Genomic DNA, 24388 nt, shown 5'->3' on the forward strand with positions numbered 1-24388 from the left:
GAATAAACGAATTATTTTATTATTTAATAACTGTAAAAAAAAATTATTTTTTTTAATGCTTGGAATGGCGAAAGGAGATGTATTAATTGGCAATGGTTTCTTTTTAATTTGCAGATTTGCTGTATGAAATGCCGGCGTTCAGGAGGTAATCAGGCGTTCAAGGTTTCGGCGGCTGGATGAACCAAATTTCAGGTAACTATGCAAAAAAATCGATTATCGTCTCCGATGCACGTTGCACGTACGCGCCCGTCCTGCACGGTTCGCGTGATTTCAATCGCGGAACACTTTGACGTGCCGATATATCGAGACAAGGGGTAAAAAAGACCGATGCTTTATGCGACCGCATGTATGTACAGCTCAGCGATTGACTCTGTTCTGCGCTTTCCCCGCTTTTCGTGCTGACACGTCGTTCTTCGCCCGATAAAGAACAATAAATAGCCAAAAAATTCGTGATGATCCTTGCCAACTTTCGAGCCGCGTTTTCAAGAACTGGCAGCGGCGTCAAGAAAGCAGGTATCGACGAACGGTGATACTTAACGTCTTAAATATTTCTTACGATCGCGACTTACTGCGCCGTGACGATAAAATTATCGAGGAACTTGTTTCCCGCGGCTACGAAAATTATTCGATGAATTTAGGTACCGCGCTCGTTGCGCTGTGAAAATAAAAAAAAGAATTTTTATATTCATTTTAATATGAGTAATGCATGAAATTTTAATATGCGAGTAATAAGTAATTTTCATACGCGCGTAATTAATTTTTTAATGAGCGAGTTTGTTGGAACAATTCTGATTGTATTTATCGGAGAGGTAATTGGACGTGATAAAATTTGAATATTAATTTGCCGCTAAATTAATTCGTTCTGAATAAAGATAGAGAGAGAGAGAAAACAAAATTAAAGAAAAGAGAAAAAAAATATATATATATTGATAGGCAATAATTCTTAAGTTACGGCCGAACGAAAGTGCTTGGAGGCGAAGCTTTCGGAGGACAATATTTCCCCTCGCGAGTATTACATTAAATATGACGTCTCCCTTCTGGAAAATCTTGAGAGAACGTACCTTTCGTTTTTTTTCCCTTTTTGCTTCATTATGCATTATTTATCTTACTGAGTTTGCCACTGCATTGCGTCATCTCGTAATCTACTTATCCCATAAAAGTGGAACGCGGGTCCTTCCGCATTGTGAAAAATGCGGCTGTTTGAAGTATTAACTTATCGTTGTTGCTGTGAAAGACGCTTCTCGAGGCACGTATCCTCGAACAGTAAGTAACGTCCATCGCTGGGGTCGATACCGCGTTAATGTCTGGAATTATCGATCGGCATGCATTAATGGGCTTCTCCTCGCGTCGTGAAAATCAAGGATGACAAAAGGGGAATCGGAGATACGCGAAACTTTTTTTTTCTTTTATAATAAACACTCGCTGTTGAAAGAACAACGAGTGGGGGAAGAGGAAAGGAATAATATTCGAAGGGAAAATTACGGAAAGAGAAAATTAAAGGATTAAATATATCATTAAAGGATTAAATTTATCATAAGGCGACTATTAATATTGGAAGTATGGATTTTTAATTAAAAATATTGTACATTATAAATATCTTGGTTTTCTTATCAATTATAAATTGCAGTGAAATTTAACTTTTTTATGATTTTTTTAGATCCCGAAATGTTTTATTCACAAAATTTTAGTAATAAAAGTGTGAAAATGATCCGAATTATTGATACCTTATTTTATGTCGCGGATGTATTGAAAAGTATTAACGGCAGGATCAAAAGAATATTTCAGTCGCGTTGTGTTTGCGTCTCATCGCCACCCTGTGACCCACCCTTTCACGTAAGCGCATGCCAACTGTTATAGGGGTTCTAAAACAATACAGGCATGGGACGCTGACGTATCTGCAGCATTTTATCGCGATGTATACTCGGAGGATTTACAATTTACGAAGCTGAAACAAACGGGAGCAGGGATTGGAATCTGGGTGCATGCGCTACATATATACGCGCGTTACGTCGTAATGTTTTTAAAGTCAACTTTGCACGTGCACTTGTAATTTGTACGACTTAGAATGATGCAGCTCGCGCTTACAATAAAATCGACTTAACGCGAGTAACCGAATGGCACGTGAAACGCAGTATTTAATGTAAAAAAAAAAGGGAAAAAAAATTATTATTATTACAATTGCGATTTTATAATTTATTGAAAGGGAAATCAAGATTTAAACTGTTGATTCGCTGAAATGTAGAGTTAAAGTGTCTTTGCATATACGAATTTTGCATTTCTGGCAACGTCGCTTCGACAATCCCTCTTTCGAGCACCCTTCCGCAGTTGTGGGGTGAATCATCCCCTATCCTCGAGCTCGGATGATAATGCGACTCCCCACGCACTTTGTATCGTCGAAGGAGGTCAGGTCTTTGTGTCGGATGATATAAATTTATGCGTAAGAAGAGAGGGCCGGGCCGTGGGATATAGCTGTAGCGGAGGAAAATGTCATGGGAGAAAGATAAGCGATCGGGCGGATTTAAAAGAACACGTAGGGGAACATGCGAAACACTAGAGTTTATGACACGCAGATATATACGCGCGTGGACATTTTATTATCGCGACTGTTCCTTTTCTTTTTTTTTTTTCTTTTTTCTTTTTCTTCTCTAGCTGAAATACGGATTGTCTTTATGGCAAATGGTTGCAGACCGCATTTTTTTAAATTCAAAGTATCGATCGGAAGATACAGATAATTTATGCGTGCGAGATTCAGATCTAAAACTATCTCTGTAATATATATTTAAATATATCTTACGCATCTCCGAATATCGCAACACGAATCACGAATTCCCTTCAGTCGTACGCCGGGTATATCGAGCGCCGTTTGTATCTTATTTCTAATTTAAACTTATCGCTACGTAAAATTTATACCCTTGAAATTTTGAAACGCAAGTTTAACTTGCACGTTGAAGCCGAGGATATTTAAGAAGCTGCCGGGAAACGTGGATGTAAATTAGAAAAATCGTTCCCGTGTATTTTTACGCTCTCCGACGAGGGCTTTTTACAACTTGTTGCCTCGGATTTGCAGACGCGGATTTCCAAGTATTGATTTTGTATACTTTCGAATAGATTTAACCTGGCATGGTTGTGCTAATTCGCCGAAAAGCGTATTTCTTACGTCGTCTTCCTTCAAGCAATTTTCTGTCGCGAAACGCTAACTTTTTCCCCGCTACGGCACTTCGACTTGAATATTTCAGGAGCGGTAGTTAGTTATTAACTCGAGCGAATTTAAAGTCGTTAGTGTTCCAAACGACTTACTATTGTAATTCACGAACGGGCCGCGTAATCGCGCCGAATTTTATAGGGCGGAAGGACTGAGGATACTTCGATATCTTTTCTCATTTCGCGTAAATGGCGAACGCGCGCGCACGGGCACGAATAATTACATTGAGAATTTTCATTCTGAAGGATTTCACTTTAAGCTCGGCGATTATCTTAAAGTTCTTAAAATCTGAATTTCTCGAGGGTGCCTTTTGCGAAACTTATTTTTTGCACGCTCGAAAGTGGCATGTATAACTCCCCCTCCCCTTGTAACTAATTTTTATTAAAATGAGATTATTAATGAAATATTAAATTTAACATTGACGTTGAAAAATTACAGATATTAGATATTTTTTTTTTTAGATAATTCGCAGAGTAGCTTTTTTCTTTTCACATTTAGAATAAAAATTCTTTTTTCGAATATACGTATTATATATGAAGATACATCAAAGTAAAAGATTAATTTGAGGCAGCCGGTTCCTGATCTTCCGGCCGTAGTCATTGTGCCCGTATTATCGTGTTTTAAACGAAGTTTTAAATTTTACGGCTCAACTTTAAAGTCTCAAGTTTCACAGCGAGCCCATTATCTAACGTAATTTACAGTTCCAGAGTAAATCATCTCCGTGATACGGCGCTACTTGAGACAGCGCCTGGGAGAAAAAGCGATGACTACAAAAGGAAAGAGAAAACGCGGAAAAGAAATAGAACTGCAAGTCCCGCGGACGAATGTCATTAACGTCATTATATTATATTGTTCATTCGGTTGTAATCGGTATTTTTTTATTAATAATTACGTATCGTCTATCCGAGGCCGGCGGCTTAGAGCGCGAATGAAAAAGATGTTCAATAACATCAGACGAGATACAGACTCTCGTATACCCAGTTCAATTAAAACTCGCTTGGACGCATTAAAGTGATGGGCCAAGTTAATAATTACATTACGCGAGATAAATGGATCGTTGCTGCTAGGGAGGAAAAAAAAAAATATTTTTAATCTGGAACCAGCTTTTCTAAAACTTTCGCTAAAATGTATCAAACAGGATATTTCGTTCGAAATAAAAAAGTAAACAATTTTTTTTATTTTTTTTTATTTTTATTACGAATTAATTTCGATTTATTAAATCGAATTAATAAGGTATCGCCGTTCTCTTTCGCCTTCTGTTTTATCTCAACGTCCGTAAAGTGACTGAAAGGCGATCTCGAAAAGAAAAGCAACATGGTCTCTTCGCGAGGATGAAATCCATACCACCCACGTGCTCTGACGTGTTCGGCTACCCCTTTGCGTCCCTCGGTGTTTCCAGAGATAACACACGGATACGAAACATCCAGCACGAAGCAACCCGCGCGCATGCGAGGCAACGTAATATATATTTACGTACGCGTCATTTCGCTATACGGAACGACGGACCGAAATCGCCCCTTGCTTAATGGAACTACCCTTAACAAAATGGCGACCACTCGAGCAAAATTGGGATGTATGGCATCCTACATTGGGCGGCCGCAAATACCTTCAGCGCGCAGAGTAGCGATAGTTTTTCGCACTCGGATCATGTCGAGATTTTTAGCAAAAGCAGGACTAGACATTTATCTAATCGTACAGGGTAGTAGATTCATTTACAAGCTCGGCTTATAGATCTATAGACCACCGATCGATTTCTAAGCAGCTTCCACGTTCGACGTGCATCGGTACTTAAAGATAAATGCCCGGCCGCGAACGTCTCGATAATCTCGTTACTGAATATTTTATTTCAGATAAATCATATCGCGATTTAATCATTTATAATTAATAATCCGCGTGATCAGCGAAGATTCGCAAACGTTTCGAAGTACCGGAAAGTTTTCGGAGGAAAAGCGTTTCCAATAATTTTCAATTGTGCGCCGCTTTCATCCGAGGCGGACGGACGTGCGGCTGGACTCGGGGCTAGCTAGCCGTTTCGTTATTATTCGTTTCGCTCGCTCTCCATTCGACTCGAGCTCATCGCTTCGCCGACCATCATCCGTTGCTCGGCAACCTCTGACTCGCGACGTGTCGTTATATGATGGCGGCGTGGGTGGATAACTGGTGCGGCTGTTCGGTCTTCCTCTCTCTTTCTTTCTCACCCTCCCTCTTTTCCGCCCTCCCTCATCCCCCTGCCTGTTTGTGCCTCCGCAGCTTCGCGGAGGCTGTTGAGTGGCACTCGTTGGCCGAGCGGTCATTACGACAAATGTTAGTTATATCTTGACGACGCCATCGGATAGTTTCGCGAGCTAGCGCGAACCGGACGGGGGGAGATCTGCATGGGGTGAACCACCATAACCACCCTTCGTACCGCTGTTGGCACCTATCTGTACAAACTGTAGCTGCGGGATTATGCTCTCGTGTGGCATAACTTTCGGTCGGGAATATATGCACAATCAATAGCCGACAATAGAGGAGAGATATATATGCGGCCGCGCGCGGAAAGTAACGACTTATCAAACAGCTCGAAACGAAAGTGGCCCGCGTCGGTTTCAAGATTGATCAGCCGCTTGTGCCGGGAAGTATCTGCGTTTTGATCACTCGGGTACGATAACTTTTTCTCACTTGCGGATGTGCACGAGCGAGAGATTTAACAACATATTGAAAGTTGTTAAAATTGTTTCTTTGAGGACTTAACGACGTTAGAAGCTCGCTGTGCGACTTGATTCCAAGCGTACGGTTATTAACGATGCATATTCTTAAAATTTACATAAGACGGAGATCGTAAATTAAGATAGAAGTCGTCGAGGATCGTACCGCCCGAACTCATTAATTATCACTGTGCTATCATAATCTGTCGCGCAATCTCACATTCCGAGATGATTACGGAGTCCTCGTAAATTATGCGCGCGTCGCATTTTATCTGCATGGATTATGCATAATAAACGATATAAAATATAAGAAATAGAGTAGAGATGCGGAAAAGATAATGAAATTTTCTCTTTGCCGTATTAACTGACCCGTATACGTGTGCGCTAACAATTTCGAATGACGCAGTGCAATTAACAAAACTATCGCAATCAGCGAGAGAAACGTAAAATTAGTATTTTGCCGATTTTATGGAGCATACGTGTAGTCAATTTCGTTTATGTTACGGCACGATATTGTCGCGAGAGTTTTCCCTCCCACCGGAGGAAGTTAGAACGGCGGACATCTGAGAAAATAATCCGAGTTAATTCCGCTGGAGCTGCACATCTCGGGCGAACTTGTAGCGTTAATTCCGGGAGTCGCCCGGAAAAAGAGAATGGACACGGCCATACGCAATAAATAAATCCAATAAAAGACACGCGAGGCGGGGGCGAAATAAAAGGAAACCGGGCCGGCCAGGCTGGATCGGAGACGGAGAGGAGACAGCCGACAAACGGAGGCAGAAACAGAACCCGAGGCGCGGAATAGCGCGAGGAGAAAGACGCGAACGCGGGGAGGAACGTCACAGGAGCGAGACGCAACGATCACGATGATGAAGGAGGGACGGGGAAAGGGATGACGCGCGCTATCGCGAACCCCGCCGGTGAACGCGGCAGGATGCCGAGGTCGACGCTATCGATTGGCGTCGGCGTTTCCTCGTCGGTATCTAGCGGCCGGTACTCGCTCTCTCTTTTTCACCTACCCTCCAACTCATCCTCCTCTCTCTCTCTCATTCTGTGTCTCTCTCATTTTCCTCCCTTTCGGTCGCGGAGGGGATGATTTTGCCCTCGACATCCCTCCTCTCGCTCCATCGCTCGGTCTTCCGCCCTTTCTCCTCAGCCACCCACCGCGGTAACAGGTGTTGGTCTGGCCCCGAACTCGTACAAAATCGATGGGCGAGAGCCAGATCGGCGTCGCGAGGGGTTTCCCCGCCGATCTACACCCCCGCCCGCCGTCGCTCCCCTCGCCGGCCTTTCCCCTTAGCAACCTCTGCCATCCCCTCGATCAAGGAAGAAGAGAAGGTGGCGCGCAAGAACGGGAGAGCGAGAGCGAGAGGCGCGGGTGGACGCGCCGCAGCCGAGAAGGGGGTTGAAAACGCGAGCAGAAAGGGCGGCGGGGACAGGGGATAGTCCGTGGGGGAGGCAGGGGAAGAAAGCTGCACACGAGCGCGACGGCGAGGACGCAGGCGCCCGGGACGCGGGGCGACGCTCGTCGGCGACGCTGCATTGGCAGTTGCACCCCAGCCACACCCGGTACGAGCCATGTAGTCGGGCTACCCTCCACCGCGATACACGGCGGACAATTGTTGCTTCTGCGCCTACAGGTGGTACATCTTCGTCTTCGATCTTCGCGGAGCTCGGTACTCGCGCTCGCCGTCGCCGGGTGCCCGGGGATCCCGTCGTCATCCTCGTCACCGTCGTCTTCTTCGTCGTTCTCGCCGTTCATCGTTCTCCCCTCAACTTCGTCGTCGTTGTCGCCGTCGTCCTTGTCGACCCATCGCTCATTCCTATTCCACGTCACCGCCGCCGCCGTCGCCGTCGCCGTCGTCGCCGTGACCATCGAGGTGCTCGTTGTCGTGGTTACGCCTCGTGTATATCCGTCCGCCGTGCGGGACTACCGCGTAGTCCGCGTGTCTTACTGAGCCGTGTCATCGACACGCGGCGCCGGTGTCCGTCGAGATCCTCACCGGGGTGTTACGGTGAAGAATCGTTAGTGAGTGCCCGGTGCGGTCAAGCACCGCGACTTCGGGGCGCGCTCAGTCAACTCGCATTCGACTGCGGCTGTGTGCACCGTGTGCAGGTAGCGAGAGCGCGAGAACGGGAGTTGCAAGGGGTGCGCGCGGGATTTCCGGGGCCGCGGAGAGGGCTAGAGGGAGCTATCGACCATACACGTAAGGCGGCGGCGGCAGTGCTCGCACACACCGGCGCACACGGATACACAACATCGCGGACCTGTTGTCCAACTTGTTGCTCGTCCCTGCGAAGGCACACCCGCCCATCTCCGGAGTCGAAGGAGAGCTTGTTTTCGAAAAAGGAGGCTGCGCCGGTCGCGAGAGATCGGTCGGGCTCGGGATCGAAACCCCGCGACGGTAGAGCTCCAGCAACTACCGGAAACACGGACGGAGATGGCGAGAATGGAAATACGGCGAGACTGAGTATCGGAGCTCGTGGACGACGTTTCGATACCAGAAATACAAGAGAAAATTTTTCACGACGATTCCTGCTTCCATCGCGCAACTTTCAAGAAGCTTAACAGTGATCGTGCCGTCGGAATAAGTCGGACGGTGATTCGTAAGAAAATCAGAATTTACCTTGCGAGTTTTTCCGCCTCTTTTCGCCAGTCAAGAAAACATCGGGGGAGGACGATACGTGCCAGGAAGCTTTATTTTCATCTTTCAACTATACTATTTATTATCTACTATTCAAGAGAAATTAATTATGTGCGCCGAGGACTAATCCAGAGGACCAACTTCTTGTAGAATCTCAGCTACTCGTGTCAGAAGCTCTCGAAAATAATTTCCCGTGAACGGCGGAGCGCCTGCCGGAGAACGCAGCTCGACGAAGACGAATTAGGCTCGACGTAGTCAATATCAGTAGTCGTTTTTCAATTTTATCTCCCGAATTACGAATATCGAACGGACCTCCCGTCGCTGAAAATCGAGGAAACACGAGTACGCCGTTCACCGTGAGCCGACGGACAAGTTGAGCGTTCCGTCGGTCAGAGACTCCGTCGCGATGAGGGTGTCGTTATCGAGACACGCACGTCCCGAGGCTGCGACGTCGTCGGGAATCGGCGTGGTTCGATATTACCTGGAGCAACCGGGCGAGTGAACAGTCGGCGAGTGAATCTCGCGGGGCCAGAGCGACGGAAGTCCCGACGTGCGCATTCCCGGTGACGCATGCATTGTCGGAAGCAACGCAGGACAGCGAGCCCACGGTGGTGAAGAAGCGGAGGGAGAGAGAAGGTGGAAAAGAGAGAGAGAACGTAGAAGGAAAACGAGGAAACAGGGGAGACAAAGATAGATGGGTAGAACGCGCATGTAGACGTGTGCGTACGTTTTTGCGAACGAGATACGCGGCGGGCATGAGGCCGACGCCGTAGCGCATGTAAAACCTTCCACCCGTGAATATACAACGAAAGCAATACTACAAACAAGGTAATCTCGAGGAACAAAGCAAAGGCAAGCCGCACACACTTCTTTTTTTTTCTCCGCAATCTTGCACCTAGCCTCTGGCCCTTTGATCGCGCTTAGGGATCATTCAGAGTACCGACGCCGCGCGTATTACTCCTCCGCTCGGATTAGATCGCCACGAGACAGCTTCTCCTCACTTCATTTAAAAGATATTTTAATATGAATGTATACACGCGCATATATACATAGACATCACATTCGCGCTCATCCCTGTACATATAGTTATACAAAAAGAAAGAAAAAAAAAATAAAATAGTATATATATATATACATTTATATGCAGAGTCCTATTGAATAATCGTGCAACGACGTTTAGGATTAAATTAAGCGATATCGCAAGCGATATAGCCATCTCGGGTGGAGCATTTTATCTTTTCTGAGGAGAAAAAGCCGTCTTCGCTTCTCCCCTTTACTACAGGGAGTAGTTTTGAGTAGAGGGAACGTTAATTGGAGCGGCCGCCGGTAGATTGATGCGGGACGACCATGTCGCGCCTCCGGATGTCTGAGAAAAAAGCGCGCGAATGGGAAAAATAGTCGGGGCGTCGATTGGGAAGATCGATCGACGTCGTGTACCTGGTGAAATTTCCTCGTTAATCTTCGGGGTGGAGAACACGCGGCGCTTCACCCGAAAACGGAGACCGGGACAGTTTACGGCATATTGAGCAATACATCATAGCCGTTCGCCGCGGTTTCTGCGAGGAGGATCTCGCACTGGCGTTCGATAATTCCTTCGATCGCGACAGGAGAACGTGCCCGCGGTAAAGCTACGCCGTCACGCCGCAGGATCGGAAAAGTCAGGGTAGTCGGAGGCTCGAAGAATTGTGTTTACCCTACGCGGCTGTTTGGTGATCTTAGAGGCGATACTTCGGTATTAATCTCTGCGGGTAGAGAGAGAGAGAGAGAGAGCAACGATCAGCCAAGATGCCGCGGTGCTATATGGTAAAGAAGGCCTTGTGCAACAAGTACATAACCAGCGTTGCCAGAGGATTTGAGAGCTGGGGCCGCGGAAGAAGCACGCCATCTCCAACCACCGTACTGCCCATCCCGCCCGTTGAGGGGTGCATCGCATCTCCCGTCGTGCAAGGTACGTCATACTCCGTGTACTTTACCGCAGTCATCTGCAATGGTCGTAATAACCGCTTTAGAAATTGCTCGGGCGACCGATCGGTAGCAAGCAGTAGTCTTACAGTTGATAAGATCGACGTGAAATAAAAAAAAAAAAAATTAAAAAAAAATTATGCGAGTAAAAGTGAAAAAGAAATATGTTATGCACGCGTAAAGTATGTGAAATACGAATAAAAATCCGTACGTCTTTCGATATAATTAGATAATTAAAATAATAGTAAATAAATGCGATTTAATTTTTTTTTTTTTCCGAATTTTTTTAAAACGTAACGAGCACTTCATAATATTTGCTTTGGCGCATAGCGCCGACTCGATATGCATTTATATTGAATTATCAAGCGATAATGGCGCCACACCATTGCACACCGCGTAATTCCCGACAATGCGTTGCCTGGCTGCAACAAAACGACCTTAATTGTTGGAATTCTGCATGGCGTTACTACTTGTACGGCGCATCCGCCTCTCGTGCGAACGACGAAAATGGTATGCGAAACTTGTCGAGATACTAAATGCAGTTACAAAGGCGACGCACAGAGTCATCGTAATAGCGATGTGCGTTTGCAGCTTCTCGCCGGCGAAGAGATGAAAAATTTTAATGACCACGCTGCGAATAATTTAACGAAACAAAATCGGCTTTTGCGGATGCGTCGAAAAAATTAATAATAATTATTGTATTTAATTAAAATTATTAAAAAAAGAAAAAGAAAAAAAAACAATATTTAAACGCTCTAAAATGCGTTTACTTGTGGGATACACAGTTTTAAAATAACAAAATGTAATACAGCACGATAGAAACATCTGCATATATTTGCATAATATTCACGCGGCTGTCGATCCTTTCGCGGCCAGCGAGACTTTTTCGTGATCGCAGCAAAAATTTATTTTGCTCACGAAACATATAGAAACAACGACGCGGAAATATTAAAATATATCGGTCCGGTGACGTAAGAGAGAAGTCGACCGCTTTTCCAACGAAACGTGCCCTTTCGTAACCGAGTTATCGTGAAATTTTATATCCGCTTAGCCTAGGAGACCTTCTTGCTTCCCCATTCCCATCTCTTTTGACCTCGTTTCCAGCATATTTGTCGTCATAATCCCACTACCTCCACCTTCGCAATCCGTACTTCGCGCAGCCCACATCTTCCTTCCATCCCTTTATCATCCGTTTATCGCTCCGCTTTCTTCTATCACCGTCGGGCTCTTTGCTATCGCGCCGATAACGAGAATCGGATACTCTTCTTTCGGCGTCCCATTAAAAGGCCGCGCGGCGGCATTAAATTTCGATCGAATGCATTTAATCTTTGTGACTTTTCTTTCTCAGAATGTCGCAATACGCAACCGAAAGACACAACGACGTCCGTCGCGACTCCCGCGAACGCAGAATGCTCCGCGAAGGAACAGCCGAGCGACGTGGACAACGCGATCGTCGGCACGACGGCACCGATGGCAGCTTCGTCGTCGGTCATTACAACGACAGCCGCGACAGATTACTCGACGGCGACGCAGATGGTGACGACGCAGATGGAGACGGCGGTCGTGATCGCGTGCACCGCCACGTCTCTGACGACTCTGTCACCGGCCGAAACGATCGTCTCTCCCGGCGAGGAAACTACAACGACGACAGTGATGTCTTTACCTTCGATGGTCGTGCGAACGGCTCCCGAGAGGATCGAGGAGAGCACGATGTCCATCGCGACGCTACACCATCTGCCACCCACGAAAGAACCGTCTCCGCCGTCCAGCACGCCGACGTCCTACCACCTGGAGGATACTCCAGAGCACTTGAGAATGCCCGAGTCCAGGATACGGCTGGTCGCCTCGTCCTGCGGCATACCTCTGTCCGGCCACGTGACGCCCATGTTCAAAGACCGATCCGCGGCGGAGACGGAGGCGGCTCACGATCTGCTGGAGCTCTCGCGGTCGCTACCACCGTTGCCGCCGCCGAGCGTCGCGATCGGTCCCCAGAGCGTAATCGAGGCGCCGGCGAGCGACGTCCAAGAAATGACAGTCTATCAGCCGGCCGAGCAGCCGATTTATCAAGTGAATACGATCGACCTCGCCGGCTCGGCCATTTACAGCCATCAGCAACAGCCGCCCGCGGCCGGTATCATTTACGAATCCAACGCGACCATTGTGCCGTCCACGGGCAGCGTCTTCATACCTCTGTCACCGGTGCAGGAAATTCTGTTGACTTACAACGCATCGACTATACCGTGCACCTCAGTAGTCGCTCAACAGCCGTCGCATCATGAGCCGTCGTCGCAACAACAGGAGCAGCAAGAGCAATCGCACCATCATCAACAAGAGCAGTCGCTTCAACACCAGCAAGAGCCGTCGCTCCAACATCAGCAGGAGCAGTCGCTGCAACATCAGCAAGAGCAGTCGCTTCAACACCAACAAGAGCAGTCGCTTCAGCATCAGCAAGAGCCGTCGCTCCAATGTCAGCAAGAGCAATCGCTACAACATCAGCAAGAGCAGCCGCTCCAACATCAGCAGCAATCGTTACCGCAGCAACAACAAATCGAGACGACGCCGCCGTTAACGCCGTCGACCTCCGAATGCAGCAGCGACATCGAGAACAGCAACCCGAACTCGCAGCCGATGCAAAGGGACAAGGAAGTACAAACTATCACGGAGCAGACGGAAGGAATGAAGCCGGTCACTTACACGTACGACACGCTGCTCGTCTCGGACGGCAGATCGAAGAACAAGAAGGCATCCGCCGCGCAGAAAAACCAGGAAACGGAAACGGTCGAGGCGCCCGAGACTTCCAAGACCGGCCGTTACGTGTGCTGCGAGTGCGGTAAGTATTATAGCAATTGAATTTAATTAACTCTTTAATTAACTCTTCGATTCTATTAATTTAATCGACGAGTTTTGTCGGGGCGGCAATTTCAGATTTTTATTAACAATTTGTCTTTTTTTTTCAGGCAAGCAATACGCGACTTCGTCGAATCTGTCGCGGCACAAGCAGACGCATCGCAGCATCGACTCGCAGTCGGCCAAGAAGTGCATCCACTGCGGCAAGGCGTACGTCAGCATGCCCGCCCTGGCGATGCACGTGCTCACGCACAAGCTTACGCACAGCTGCGGCGTCTGCGGCAAGATGTTCTCGCGACCCTGGCTACTGCAAGGCCATTTGCGCAGCCACACCGGCGAAAAGCCCTACGGATGCGCCCACTGCGGCAAGGCGTTCGCCGATCGGTCGAATCTGCGGGCTCACATGCAGACGCACTCGGCCGACAAGAACTACGAGTGCCGCAAGTGCCACAAATCGTTCGCCCTCAAGTCATACTTGAATAAGCATTTGGAATCGGCGTGCCAGCGCGACAACGACGAGAGCAGCAACGACGCGCCGGAATAAGCACCCGAGACCGGGAATACCGGAGCCGCAGCAGCCGACGGTTTATGATCAGGTAAGTCACGTGCAATTAACAAATTTTTTCTTTGTTGATTTTTTTTTTTTTTTTCGTTCGGAGATTGAAATAAAAGATTGATTCGTTTTCTTAAAAAAATAAAAATTAGAAAAAGAGAAAGAAGAAAAAAGAAATCTATAATTTAAGTTAACGATTGTTTCCTTTAGTTACATTTGCGGCAATTTAATACTGTACGATAGCGCGAGGGGATCAAACTTGCTGATATATCACTCGCCCACGTCCGATCAATTATTCTCTTTAAACCTAACAGCACGCCCGAAATAAAATACGCCGTGCTAACCGATCAATCCGCAATTTGCAGCCAGCCGTGCGCGACGCAAACAGAAGATTGCGGCGACGTCATCAGGCTGACGGGTAAAAAAAAAAAATAGTTTTCTGCGTGCATACAATACTTTTGCGTGTGGACCAAAAAAAAAAAATAGAGCGGGACGGAAGACGAACGAACGCACGGGAAGCCACTGCTGGCCTTTCATTGCGGATGCAATTGGTTTCAATTGTTTTGCACGGAATTTGAGTCGGCCGGGTCTATCGTCGCGCTCGATTACGGCAGCAAATCCTCGCACACTCTTTGTCTCCACTGTAATGCTTGCCAAACTAAAAAAAACAGAATCGTTGTTTGTGAAGTAAAACTCGAAATCTGGTTGAATATCAATTTTCGGATACTTGCTTGCGATTCGAAAACGTTGGAACGCCACGCTTCTCTATTGCATGCCATTCCTCTTAAAATTGACTTTCATTCGGACTGTTCGATTTTTTCACGTACCCTATTTTTTTTTTTTTTTTTTTCCCTCAAATGTGACTTCGCGGCATCAACGGGGTTTTTTTCCTTCTATTCTGCCTCGAGAATCTCTCTTTTATCGGAGCTCTGCTCTTTGCTAATCCGACTCGGATTGGAAACGTGCAAAGCGGTAAGAGAGGGAACTTCCAATTAGTCGATAAGATATTACTTGAAATTACAGAATGGGCTAATGACTTGCTGTCGGTGCCGCGAGAAGCCTTGGCTCTTTTGTGCATCATAGACGACGATCAGACGTCGAGTCACCGGTAACATCCAATTTCAACGAGTATTTCTCGGTAAGCGCAAAGTGATTCGATTTACTCGCCCGGCTTAAATGTCGTGGGTGGGTGGGTGGACGAACGAAAATCTCAGCTGCGCGGGACCGAGGACGAGAAGGTAATTGACATATCGGCGTCTCTGGATCTCGCGCTCGTCTCTTCCTCTCTCACGAGGAGTTTCTCTGAATATTTCAACGCGCCGCTCTTTTCGGCTTCTACGCACATATTCGGGCTATTCTTGAATTTCTTTTTCTTTTTTTTAATCTTTTTTTTATTACCAATTTTTCTCTCTTCGGCGCCGAGAAAAGGGAAGAGCTTCGCGAACTGTCGAGCGGATCCCCGACGAGCTAGTGTCGTGGATAAGTAATGAGAATCGAACGACTGAACGGAGATGGTACATAGAAATAATGTGGAAATATAAATGCTAGGTGAACGCAGACATCTAGAACTTGACTGCTTTTAATAAAATACAAAGAATGTTAAGAGGTGCTCGCGTCAATGCCGTCGAGTACTTTTGCGCTGCATATCGTATTGTCGACACGGTGATAGATCAACGGTGGTATGCATTCACAAAATTTGAAAATTTTTTTGGACAACAGCCCACTCGACATTCCTTTTTTTAAAACAGAAAAAAAATTTTTTTTTACGACCGCGCTATTTTATTTTACTATTGGATTTTTACCAATGTCGCAGTCTGCATCATCTAAAATCTAATTTAAATAATTCTTTATCGTGGTTTTTATAATTTCTTGTGTTTTAAGCTGATCAGAATAGGGAGGGTAATTAAAGATTGCAAGCGTGCTTATTAAATATCTATACTTTACTCTTACACTATTTTTCTACGTGACGGTTTGTAAGCGAGTGCGAATCTTGTTCTCGGACATCCGTGCGCGAACGTCGCGCCTTCTCGCTTTGCTTTTGTACGCTTCGACAGCGTGCTCATCACCTGCTCGTCTCTGGGTTGCTTGCCTGCTCTTCGAGCCACCGCAACATAGTGCAATGTTACCTCCGTTATCCCCGACGGGAATTCTCGCCCGGGACTCGACCAAAGGCGTGCCGTGGGACCATGTGCACATATTTCTCGTTCCCATTTCCTATTATTGACTATCGTTACGTGTTAAACTAATTACTGATTCGATTGACTGTCGAGTATCGTAATGCGGTACAAGAGACGAGGGTCTACGAATAATCTCAGATATATTATGATAAACGTGACCGAGCTGCAGAGCTACGTACTACTTTGCGACCTTTCGTTCACGATCGAAGATCCTGCGAGACGATTCCGCGCGGTCGAGTGCACGAGATGCAAAAAATTAATACACGACTCCACTAATAATAAATTAAACTCGATTACGAGACGCTTAACTTTTGTAAAATTAGTTTTATTTTATTTAACTTTATTCCACGCGAATTGTATTCGGTCCGCGCCAGCGATGCACCCTGTTTTTAACAAGCATATTAAAAACTGAGAGACATTCGTTTATATATTTGCATTTTTTTCTTTTTAGCTCGGTTATTTTATATGCTTTCACGTCCGGCGTCCTAATTTCGTTGCTTCTCGTGGCTATAATTTTATTGCATTTTATTCCGCGCTCCTCGTATCTTACTTTTACATTTCAATGCACCTCGTGACGTTATCCGCCCGTCGCGCTCCCGAGAGGAAGGGAAAATGAGTCGTAAGTAGGAAACTTCCGGAAAAAAAAAACACCTCCCCGCCGTTCGTTTTATCGCCGCGATTTTACGACGGCGCCGCGAAAAGCGATCGAAGCGTCTATATGCATTAATTCCCTTGGTGTTGATACGTTTGTACTGACTAAAATCGCCGGAGCCCGTTCTCACCGTCGATAATAAACCTTCATCTCGCGGCTTAACTTGCTTCTCGTCTCCTTTTTTTTTTATTCTTAAAAATAAATAATAAACGTGAGACGAAGGGTAAATTAAATCGGAATCGAAGCTGACCCGTGCTGGCAAAACGAGAAACAAATTAAATAAATAAAAAAACGGGCATTAATCGTCCTTCTATCTCGCTCCGTCTCGCTCGCGTTGAACTGAACCCCCGACTTGTCTCATCAGCGGCAAGCGTCGAATCCCATTTTACGTTCAATTAATTAAACGCCCGATAAATCCGGCCTGTTATATTTTACACGATCGCTCGTAAAAATCTCCCGTACCAAAAATATCTCTAAGCTATATTAGAAACTCCTTAGACGGCGGGGGTGGGCAAAGGGAGTAGGGTAAAGGGGGAAAAAAAAAGGTAAGATAAACTATAACGACGGGAAAGAATGAACGCCGCTTCTTCTTCACTTATACATACCATCGCCTCAGGCGGAACTAAGATAAAAAGGAATGTAATTCAAGCGCAACTTGTTGACTAGATCGTAAGTACTTTTTCTTCTCCCCTTAATTCCACCCTCTTGCTCCTCTTTTCTCCTCCCTCGTCTATCTTTTTTTTTTTTTTTTTTCGGCCATATCTTTTGGTACGACGCCGTGGATCGCGTTGTTCTATAAAATGCACTCGCGTGCGATCCACTTTTTCTTTTTTCTTTTTTTTTTTTTTATTCCTCTTGCTCGAAGCTCTCACGAGAAAATATCTTCCAAGCAATGTGGCATTATCTGCCTCACTATATCCAGTTTTAGTGTGCCCGCTATGTGTGCTCATTGCGCGACCCAACGTTTTATTATATTACTTAAAAGATCAAAGATCGCGTTCTTTCGTAGTTGGCATCGTGTGAACTTTGATAGCTATTCGAACGATAAAACAAGATAATAATCTTCCAATGTAATCTCACATCTTCGATACTAAACGTTCGCGATAGGGTGGCTAATTAAATTCCTTAAAACTAATCAAATCTCTAGGAACGTTTGCAAACGAGGTGGCGTACCTTTCGAATAAGAAGGGACCGCGGTGCTCTTTCCGTTCTCTCGGTGTAGTTTTTTGTACTGCCGGGGAGAAAAAAAAAAAAAAAAGAAAAACGCGCATTGATAAATTTCGATGAAACGTTGCAAGTGACCGCGATCTTGTTCGCGCTTTTAACAACCGAGAAAATGATGTGTTCCATAATTCAGGGGAGCAGTACGACCGACCCTTTTGCCACCGAATGGTCATTTCTGCATTCAACAGGTGGCCCAGTTTACGTGAAATGTTGATGAAAACTTTCCGCGAGCATCCCGCGTGCGTTACGCTAAGGAACCCGGCGAAAATTCGCGCGAGAAGCGCATTTAAATGCGCGGGTGAGTCTCCGAGATGCGAGTTATATTCGAAGTGCCCTTAAATTACCGTAAAATATAGAACGAGATAATTCAATCCGCCGCGGTCTATGTATAACATCGGTTTCTAATTCCAGCCGCTAATTTCAGCGTCTAATTCTAACGTTCCACGCGATCGTTCTCTCTGGCAGGTGAATTTATACTAGAGATCCTTTCTCTTCCCTCTTTTTGTTTTCCTATGAAAAATAAAACCTTTCTTTTTTTTTCTCCCTCCCGGAAGGAAACAACGAGCAAATTTTTATTCGCCGGAAAAAGACGGATGAAAAAACTGAGCTCTTATAAGCTACGATAAAGATATTGCACTTCGACAGCGATCGATTTTATCGCCGTTCATTCCGAGAGCCTCTCGATTCGTCATTTTTACGAATTCACGAAGTGAGATGCATCTGCGATATTATCGTATCGATCTCCACGGCAAGCAGACGTCAAAAACATTTTGAAACATTTATATCACTTTATGTCGAAGCATCTTCACGGCAGACTTACTTAAAACGAACGGCGAATCAAAATACACATCTTCTCACTGGCGGAACAGAAGTTTCTCTCTGCGTTGAAGAGAAAGAGCAAAAAAAATTTTTTTTGTTCAACGGTCGAGATTGTGCACGTTTTAAAACATGTATGCTAATACTTCGCTAGGAAATGGCACTTTGAAGAAATCAAGCACGATTTTTCCGAGAGAAATTGAAGTGCATTTTATATGAAGCTCCATCGAAAAACTTTATCGTTCCTCAGGAACGACGGAAAAACTACCGGCCAGTTTCATCAAGTTTTATTTTAGTTTGATCGATTCACCGTTCTAGTTTTAACGTTAAAAAAAAAAAAAAAAAAAAAAAAAAGAACCACTGTTGTGGTGACTCAAAGATCAGGCAAGCTCCGCACTCGCTTACAAACCGTCGTGTAGAAAAGTAGTGTAAGAGTAAAGTAAGATGTATAGATATTTAGTAAGCACGCCTGCAATTTTTAATTACCCTCCCCATTTCGATCCGCTATAGAACACAAGAAATTACAAAACAGTAGTTTACGGTAGTTTTAGTATCGCGAGAACGACAAGAAGCGGAACGATGTTTCGTGACACGATTTCGCGCACCTTACGTATACAATAAAGTAGTTTTTCAACTTCGAAACTCACTCTACAGCCAAGGGTGACGGCGCACGTCTCTGCTTTCGTTTTCGATACAGCGCGCAGTTTTTTTTTTTTTTTTTCTTTTATAAAGCGAATTCTCGCGCCACTCTCGCTGGCGAGTTATCGAAATAATTAAAGCCGCGAGGTAAAGAAAAATATTTTATTAAATTCGTTAATTTTATTTTTGCCTGAAATTAAGGTGTATATCCTCCTGGCTCCGCGAGAATTGCCGCGAACTCGACACGTTTATCGGCACAATCCACTCAACGAGAATTATCGAATAGGAACGAGACGGTGGAACTGTAACTGTCCTTGTAAACGGGGGTGAACGATCGAGAGAGCGAGATCAGGAGTCGCGGGACTGACACTTGAGATTAATAAGGGCAATCGTTATTAACTTTTTAACTCGCGCATTATTCAGGCCAGACCTTCGGGACGATCATGCCTCGTCTTATTTCTCAGTTTAGGGGAAGGTCTTTCTTCTTGGTCGAAATTGCTCGTGTCGGATTAGCGACTAAGCGGAACCCGACATCGACCTCGCAATCAAGCGCATTCGTCTTGGCATATTTCCGTTCTATAAGACGAACGGACGTGGCATCGTTCCCAAACGGATTAAGGATGTTTGGGACGTGTAATATCTGACGAAAGTTGGTCGCCAAAAGTCGTTGATTTACAGACAAGAAAATATATTTTGGTCGGTATTAGTTCTTGAAAATTGTGTAAATATATTATTATAAATCTTTTTAATTAAATATCGTGGTTGAACAAGTGGAAAAGAATTTTAAACGAGCCGGAATGCTTTTTCTACTGTATATAGTACGTACTATATCTCTCACGCATCCTTGATCCTTAATCGAGCAACAAAGCAACTGTCAAAAATAAAAAAAAGTCATTTATACATAAAAAGAAAAAAGAAATATACTACACAAAATTAAAAATTATTTTATATATAATTAAAATATATTAGCATTATTAATTATATGTATATATTGCATATATTAATTGTATTTCGTAACATATAAATATATGTGTTTTTATACAACCAAAAATCGCGCGGAGTTTCATAAAGCTGAACGTCTATCTTAGAAAAGCAAGTGTTTGTTACGTCAATTTTATAGCAGTATTGTAGGACCGATGTTGCCCAGAATTAAGAGTTAAGAGGCTTGATTTCGCACATTTATTTGCCTTTTCCTCAATGTTGCCATTAATATTAAACAACATTAATTATCCGTTAATCTGTTCCTTGAAACTTTTTTGTGATAATGGAATTAAGTCGAATGAAGGAAAAAAAATGAAACAAAGACAAGCACCACCAACTAGAAAAGCTGCATGCAACAATAATATACGAATTGAACTGAATGGACACGCATTAATATAAAGACTCCCAATTAAAGAGGACCAAGTTGCTAAACCGTTTCTATGCCGCGCACGCGGTGGATTTAACAGTCATAGTATATATCGTTTTCGAGGTGATAAGAATCGTCAATATAAGCGATAGAGAGAAATAAACTCACTCAACCAACTGAATGTTAATATATCGAAGATAAAAAAAAAATAAAAAAAAAATAAAAATAAAAAAAAGAGGACAACGAAAATGTGACAAGCATTGTACACGTCAATATAAATATAATATTTATAGAGAAGGGGCGCATCCATTATATATAAAACTATATATACGTAGTGTATGTCCACGTAGTAATCGATCGAATCACACTGAAATTCAAGAACTGTTCATTCGCGGGCTTCTTTAATTTAACGATAACGACGCCTCGTACACTTTTCACCTTATCGATAAATAACAAAAAGCTTATGAGACAAATGCGACGCATTTTTGCGCGCTCTTTACGTCCCATTCGAGTAAACGCGCGGCAACAAGTGCGTTAACATTTTTTTTTTTCTTGATTTAGCTAAAATTTGTTGAAATTATATTTGTCTTGGATAGTTTCGTTCGGACATTTATTTTGCCTCGCGTCTAAAAGTAACGAAACGAAAGAATTTCGAGTGATTTTGCCGATTATTGCATTTATCGGGCTTATATTAATTAAATGAAGAGAGAGCGAGAAAGCGTATGAATGAGAGAAAGAAAGAGAGAGAAAAGAGAAACGAAGGATTGTTGTAAGTTAAGGAAATACATGTGAAAACCGTTTGTGCACGCATATATTGCGTAGAAGCGAACTATATGGCAGGCATGATCACCGCTAAACCTGGCTTTTCGTAAAAAAGAAAAAAGAAAAAAAAAGGAGGAAGAAAAAGAGAAGAGAGAAATAGAGAAATAGAAAAAAAAACCGCGTAAGTAAAACACATAGGATTTAGATTAGTGTGATACAAGGTACGACAAAGCAATAATTTAGTGATTGTACGATATACTTGATTAGCGAATTAGTGCTAAGTTAATAATACTTTCGAAATCTATAAATATGTACTCGATAAATCGTATAGTTTTGTAGAAACGCTGGGAAGATTGCCATTTCAGACTAACACTGTTTTGGGATCAAAGATTTAAGGGGGGTGAAAGTAGGGAAAATAAAGAAAAAAAAAAACCAGTTAAAAAAAAAAATTTAGTAATTGAATGCGAACAGGCAGAACCGCGATATTAATCCTAATTAGAGATCCGTTAGAGGATCTTTGTCTCGTAACGAGAACTCACAGTGAACAGATTGCGAGCGAGAAACAAGGAATTCAAGCACGTTGCCCGCGACATTTTTTTTAATGAGGTAAACTTCGATAATAATTATAATTGTTCGCGGGTACGCGTAACTTGCTGAGAGAAATAGGATCGCCTTTAAATTTCGATAACGCGAGGCTTTGTCACTTAGAAAAAAAAGGAGCTATCTTGCACAGGTGCCAAATTCACAAAACGCAGAAAGATTAAGATTTGAAAGAGAGAAAAAGAAAGAAAACGTTTCTTCAATTTACGGCCAAATGTAATAATTCATATGTCGCAGTACAGCTTGCATCGCTTCGCGGTTAACGATTTGACATTTATTCTTATCCTCACACATTGCCGATTACACCATGTGTCAACAGAAATTGTCGCTTAATAGATGAGACTGAAAATGAAATGAATAAAAAGATACCATTTATTTTTTTATCATTTCATAGATACTTTATATTAAAAAAAAAAATTATTAAATAAAATAATGATTTAAAATTATTATTGGCTATATAAACGGCTTCTACTTTTGTGACAATGTTATCGTGGAGATTGGAAAACGTGCGAGGTTGCAGCGGCGAGAAGTTGTTTTACTTTGATCTGCCTACGCCAAGCTTTTAAACGAAGAAAAATTTGAGAAATTTATTGGGAGAATTAGCGACCATATAAATTCGTAGGGTAGATAAAGAGTGAATTTGAGAAAAATTCGCTTCTTCTCGAATTCAAGAAACAAGTTTATAGAATTTTTAGAGAGTATACACATTTGTTGGCATGCGATATAAATATCATACATTAAAGTTTACTTTTGATAATAACGTAACAGTATGAACTTCTCCAACACTTGTCATTGCTCTTAAACTTTGAGGAAAGAAATAATGAAGGGGAAAATAATGAGAAAATAATGGATAAGATTAACGAATGTATCGCAATAAGAAACGTCGTCTGCAGGATTAAATAATTAAATAGACGGAATGTTCTTCCAATAAAACACGCAGCGACAAATGCCTCAAGTTCAGCTAAAGGTGCAAGAGCCGTTTTTCGAATAAACTAAATAATACAAGAGTAGTATTCGATTTTTCAAGTTGTTCTATAAACATGTATTTGCATCCTCGGTAGACAGCGTTTAATGATGAAATATGCAGAGGACTTATAGAATCAGTCAATATATTGTTTAGCGATCCATTAGTGGCGGGTAAACCAAATCCAATTAGATGAAAAATCAGCTGAAAAATCAGCAATAAGAATATTACATTATAGTATCAAAAGTTGAATTTGCGATTCGGTATGCGTGACCTTTTCTTAAATCGACTACTACGCGTGTGTAAACCCGGTCAACTACAGAATGTACGCATGCAATGAGTACAGGTGATAAAAAAAAAAAAAAAAAAAAAAAAAAGAAAAAAGGTGAATTTTGCCAATTTTGGAACAATGTAACACCAAACTTCAACTAGAAATATAATTGTACACGTTACGCGTACTTTTTAATGTCAAAAACCGAACTTTGTTAATCATTTATAACGTCGTGTCGTTGCGCGCATCTGTACACCCTACATCGCCGATACTTACAAATAGGATTAGCACGGAACGGTAATCCTTCGAAGAAAGACACTGTACTCGATACGTCTGAGCATTTTCTTTTCGCGGATTCAGTACCTATTACGAGCAAGATTGATTTCGGCGTAACAATAAAGTGGATCTGACACGTTAAAATGGAAATAATTAATGGTGATAATCTTACATGACCATATCCCGAACAGGAAAGACGTTTAAAACGGTCCCCGAATCCTTATCGGATACTTCAGATGTTTCTCCGTGTTGTTAGAATATTACAGATATGTATATACTAATGTGTGTATGTACATATATGTTAGAAGTGATTGAACTTCGCTAGAACTCGCGAATTGATCAGGCATTTGGTTTTTTCGCGCGTCAGGTGCTGAATCGAGCGCAACGCGGATGAACGCGAGAAAATAATTCGCTCGGACACTAGGACTGTAGGACAAAACCCATTTTACGAGCGACGACAAACACGTTCATGACCAACATATACGTGTGAACCACAAATAATATAGCGGCGGATATCTTTTACAAATTTTTCGTAGCGCAAGCCGCGGACACTCCGTCACCGCGACGTCGACGAAAGCAATTTTACATATTTACAACTGCGTGCATTAAGCACGCATCACACACATAAATTAATTCGTACCCAGTAATGTAATGCAAAAACCGCTCGTGTTACTGACATGTTTCTTATCAATAAACTAAACCTTAAATATGGACTATACCCCTGGGACTGTTTCCTTCATCCCGTGTTCCAATAAATTTCGAA

General features: G+C 43.6%; 1 protein-coding gene across 2 annotated transcripts; it reads left to right on the plus strand.

Annotated features, from left to right (window-relative positions):
• The first annotated feature begins 9513 nt into the window (after positions 1 to 9513).
• On the plus strand, positions 9514 to 24343 carry LOC139107658 (uncharacterized). Of its 2 annotated transcripts, XM_070665434.1 has the most exons (5): positions 9514 to 10482; positions 11845 to 13326; positions 13454 to 13939; positions 14262 to 14314; positions 14920 to 24343. In XM_070665434.1, exons 1-3 carry the CDS (start codon positions 10320 to 10322, stop codon positions 13885 to 13887), a joined length of 2079 nt encoding a protein of 692 aa, XP_070521535.1. In that variant the 5' UTR covers positions 9514 to 10319; the 3' UTR covers positions 13888 to 13939; positions 14262 to 14314; positions 14920 to 24343. The 2 variants fall into 2 exon arrangements, with proteins under 2 accessions (XP_070521535.1, XP_070521536.1); XM_070665435.1 differs by lacking the exon at positions 14262 to 14314.
• The last annotated feature ends 45 nt before the right edge of the window (positions 24344 to 24388 follow it).

The sequence above is a fragment of the Cardiocondyla obscurior genome, linkage group LG13 (genome assembly GCF_019399895.1).
Source record: "Cardiocondyla obscurior isolate alpha-2009 linkage group LG13, Cobs3.1, whole genome shotgun sequence".
NCBI lineage: Eukaryota > Metazoa > Arthropoda > Insecta > Hymenoptera > Formicidae > Cardiocondyla > Cardiocondyla obscurior.

Bases quoted from the DNA above. Each gene is read 5' to 3' on its own strand.
- LOC139107658 (XM_070665434.1), top strand. From the start codon at position 10,320: ATGCCGCGGTGCTATATGGTAAAGAAGGCCTTGTGCAACAAGTACATA. The intron at 10,483-11,844 runs GTACGTCATACT...TTTCTTTCTCAG, and splicing joins CGCATCTCCCGTCGTGCAAG to AATGTCGCAATACGCAACCG. The intron at 13,327-13,453 runs GTAAGTATTATA...TTTTTTTTTCAG, and splicing joins TTACGTGTGCTGCGAGTGCG to GCAAGCAATACGCGACTTCG.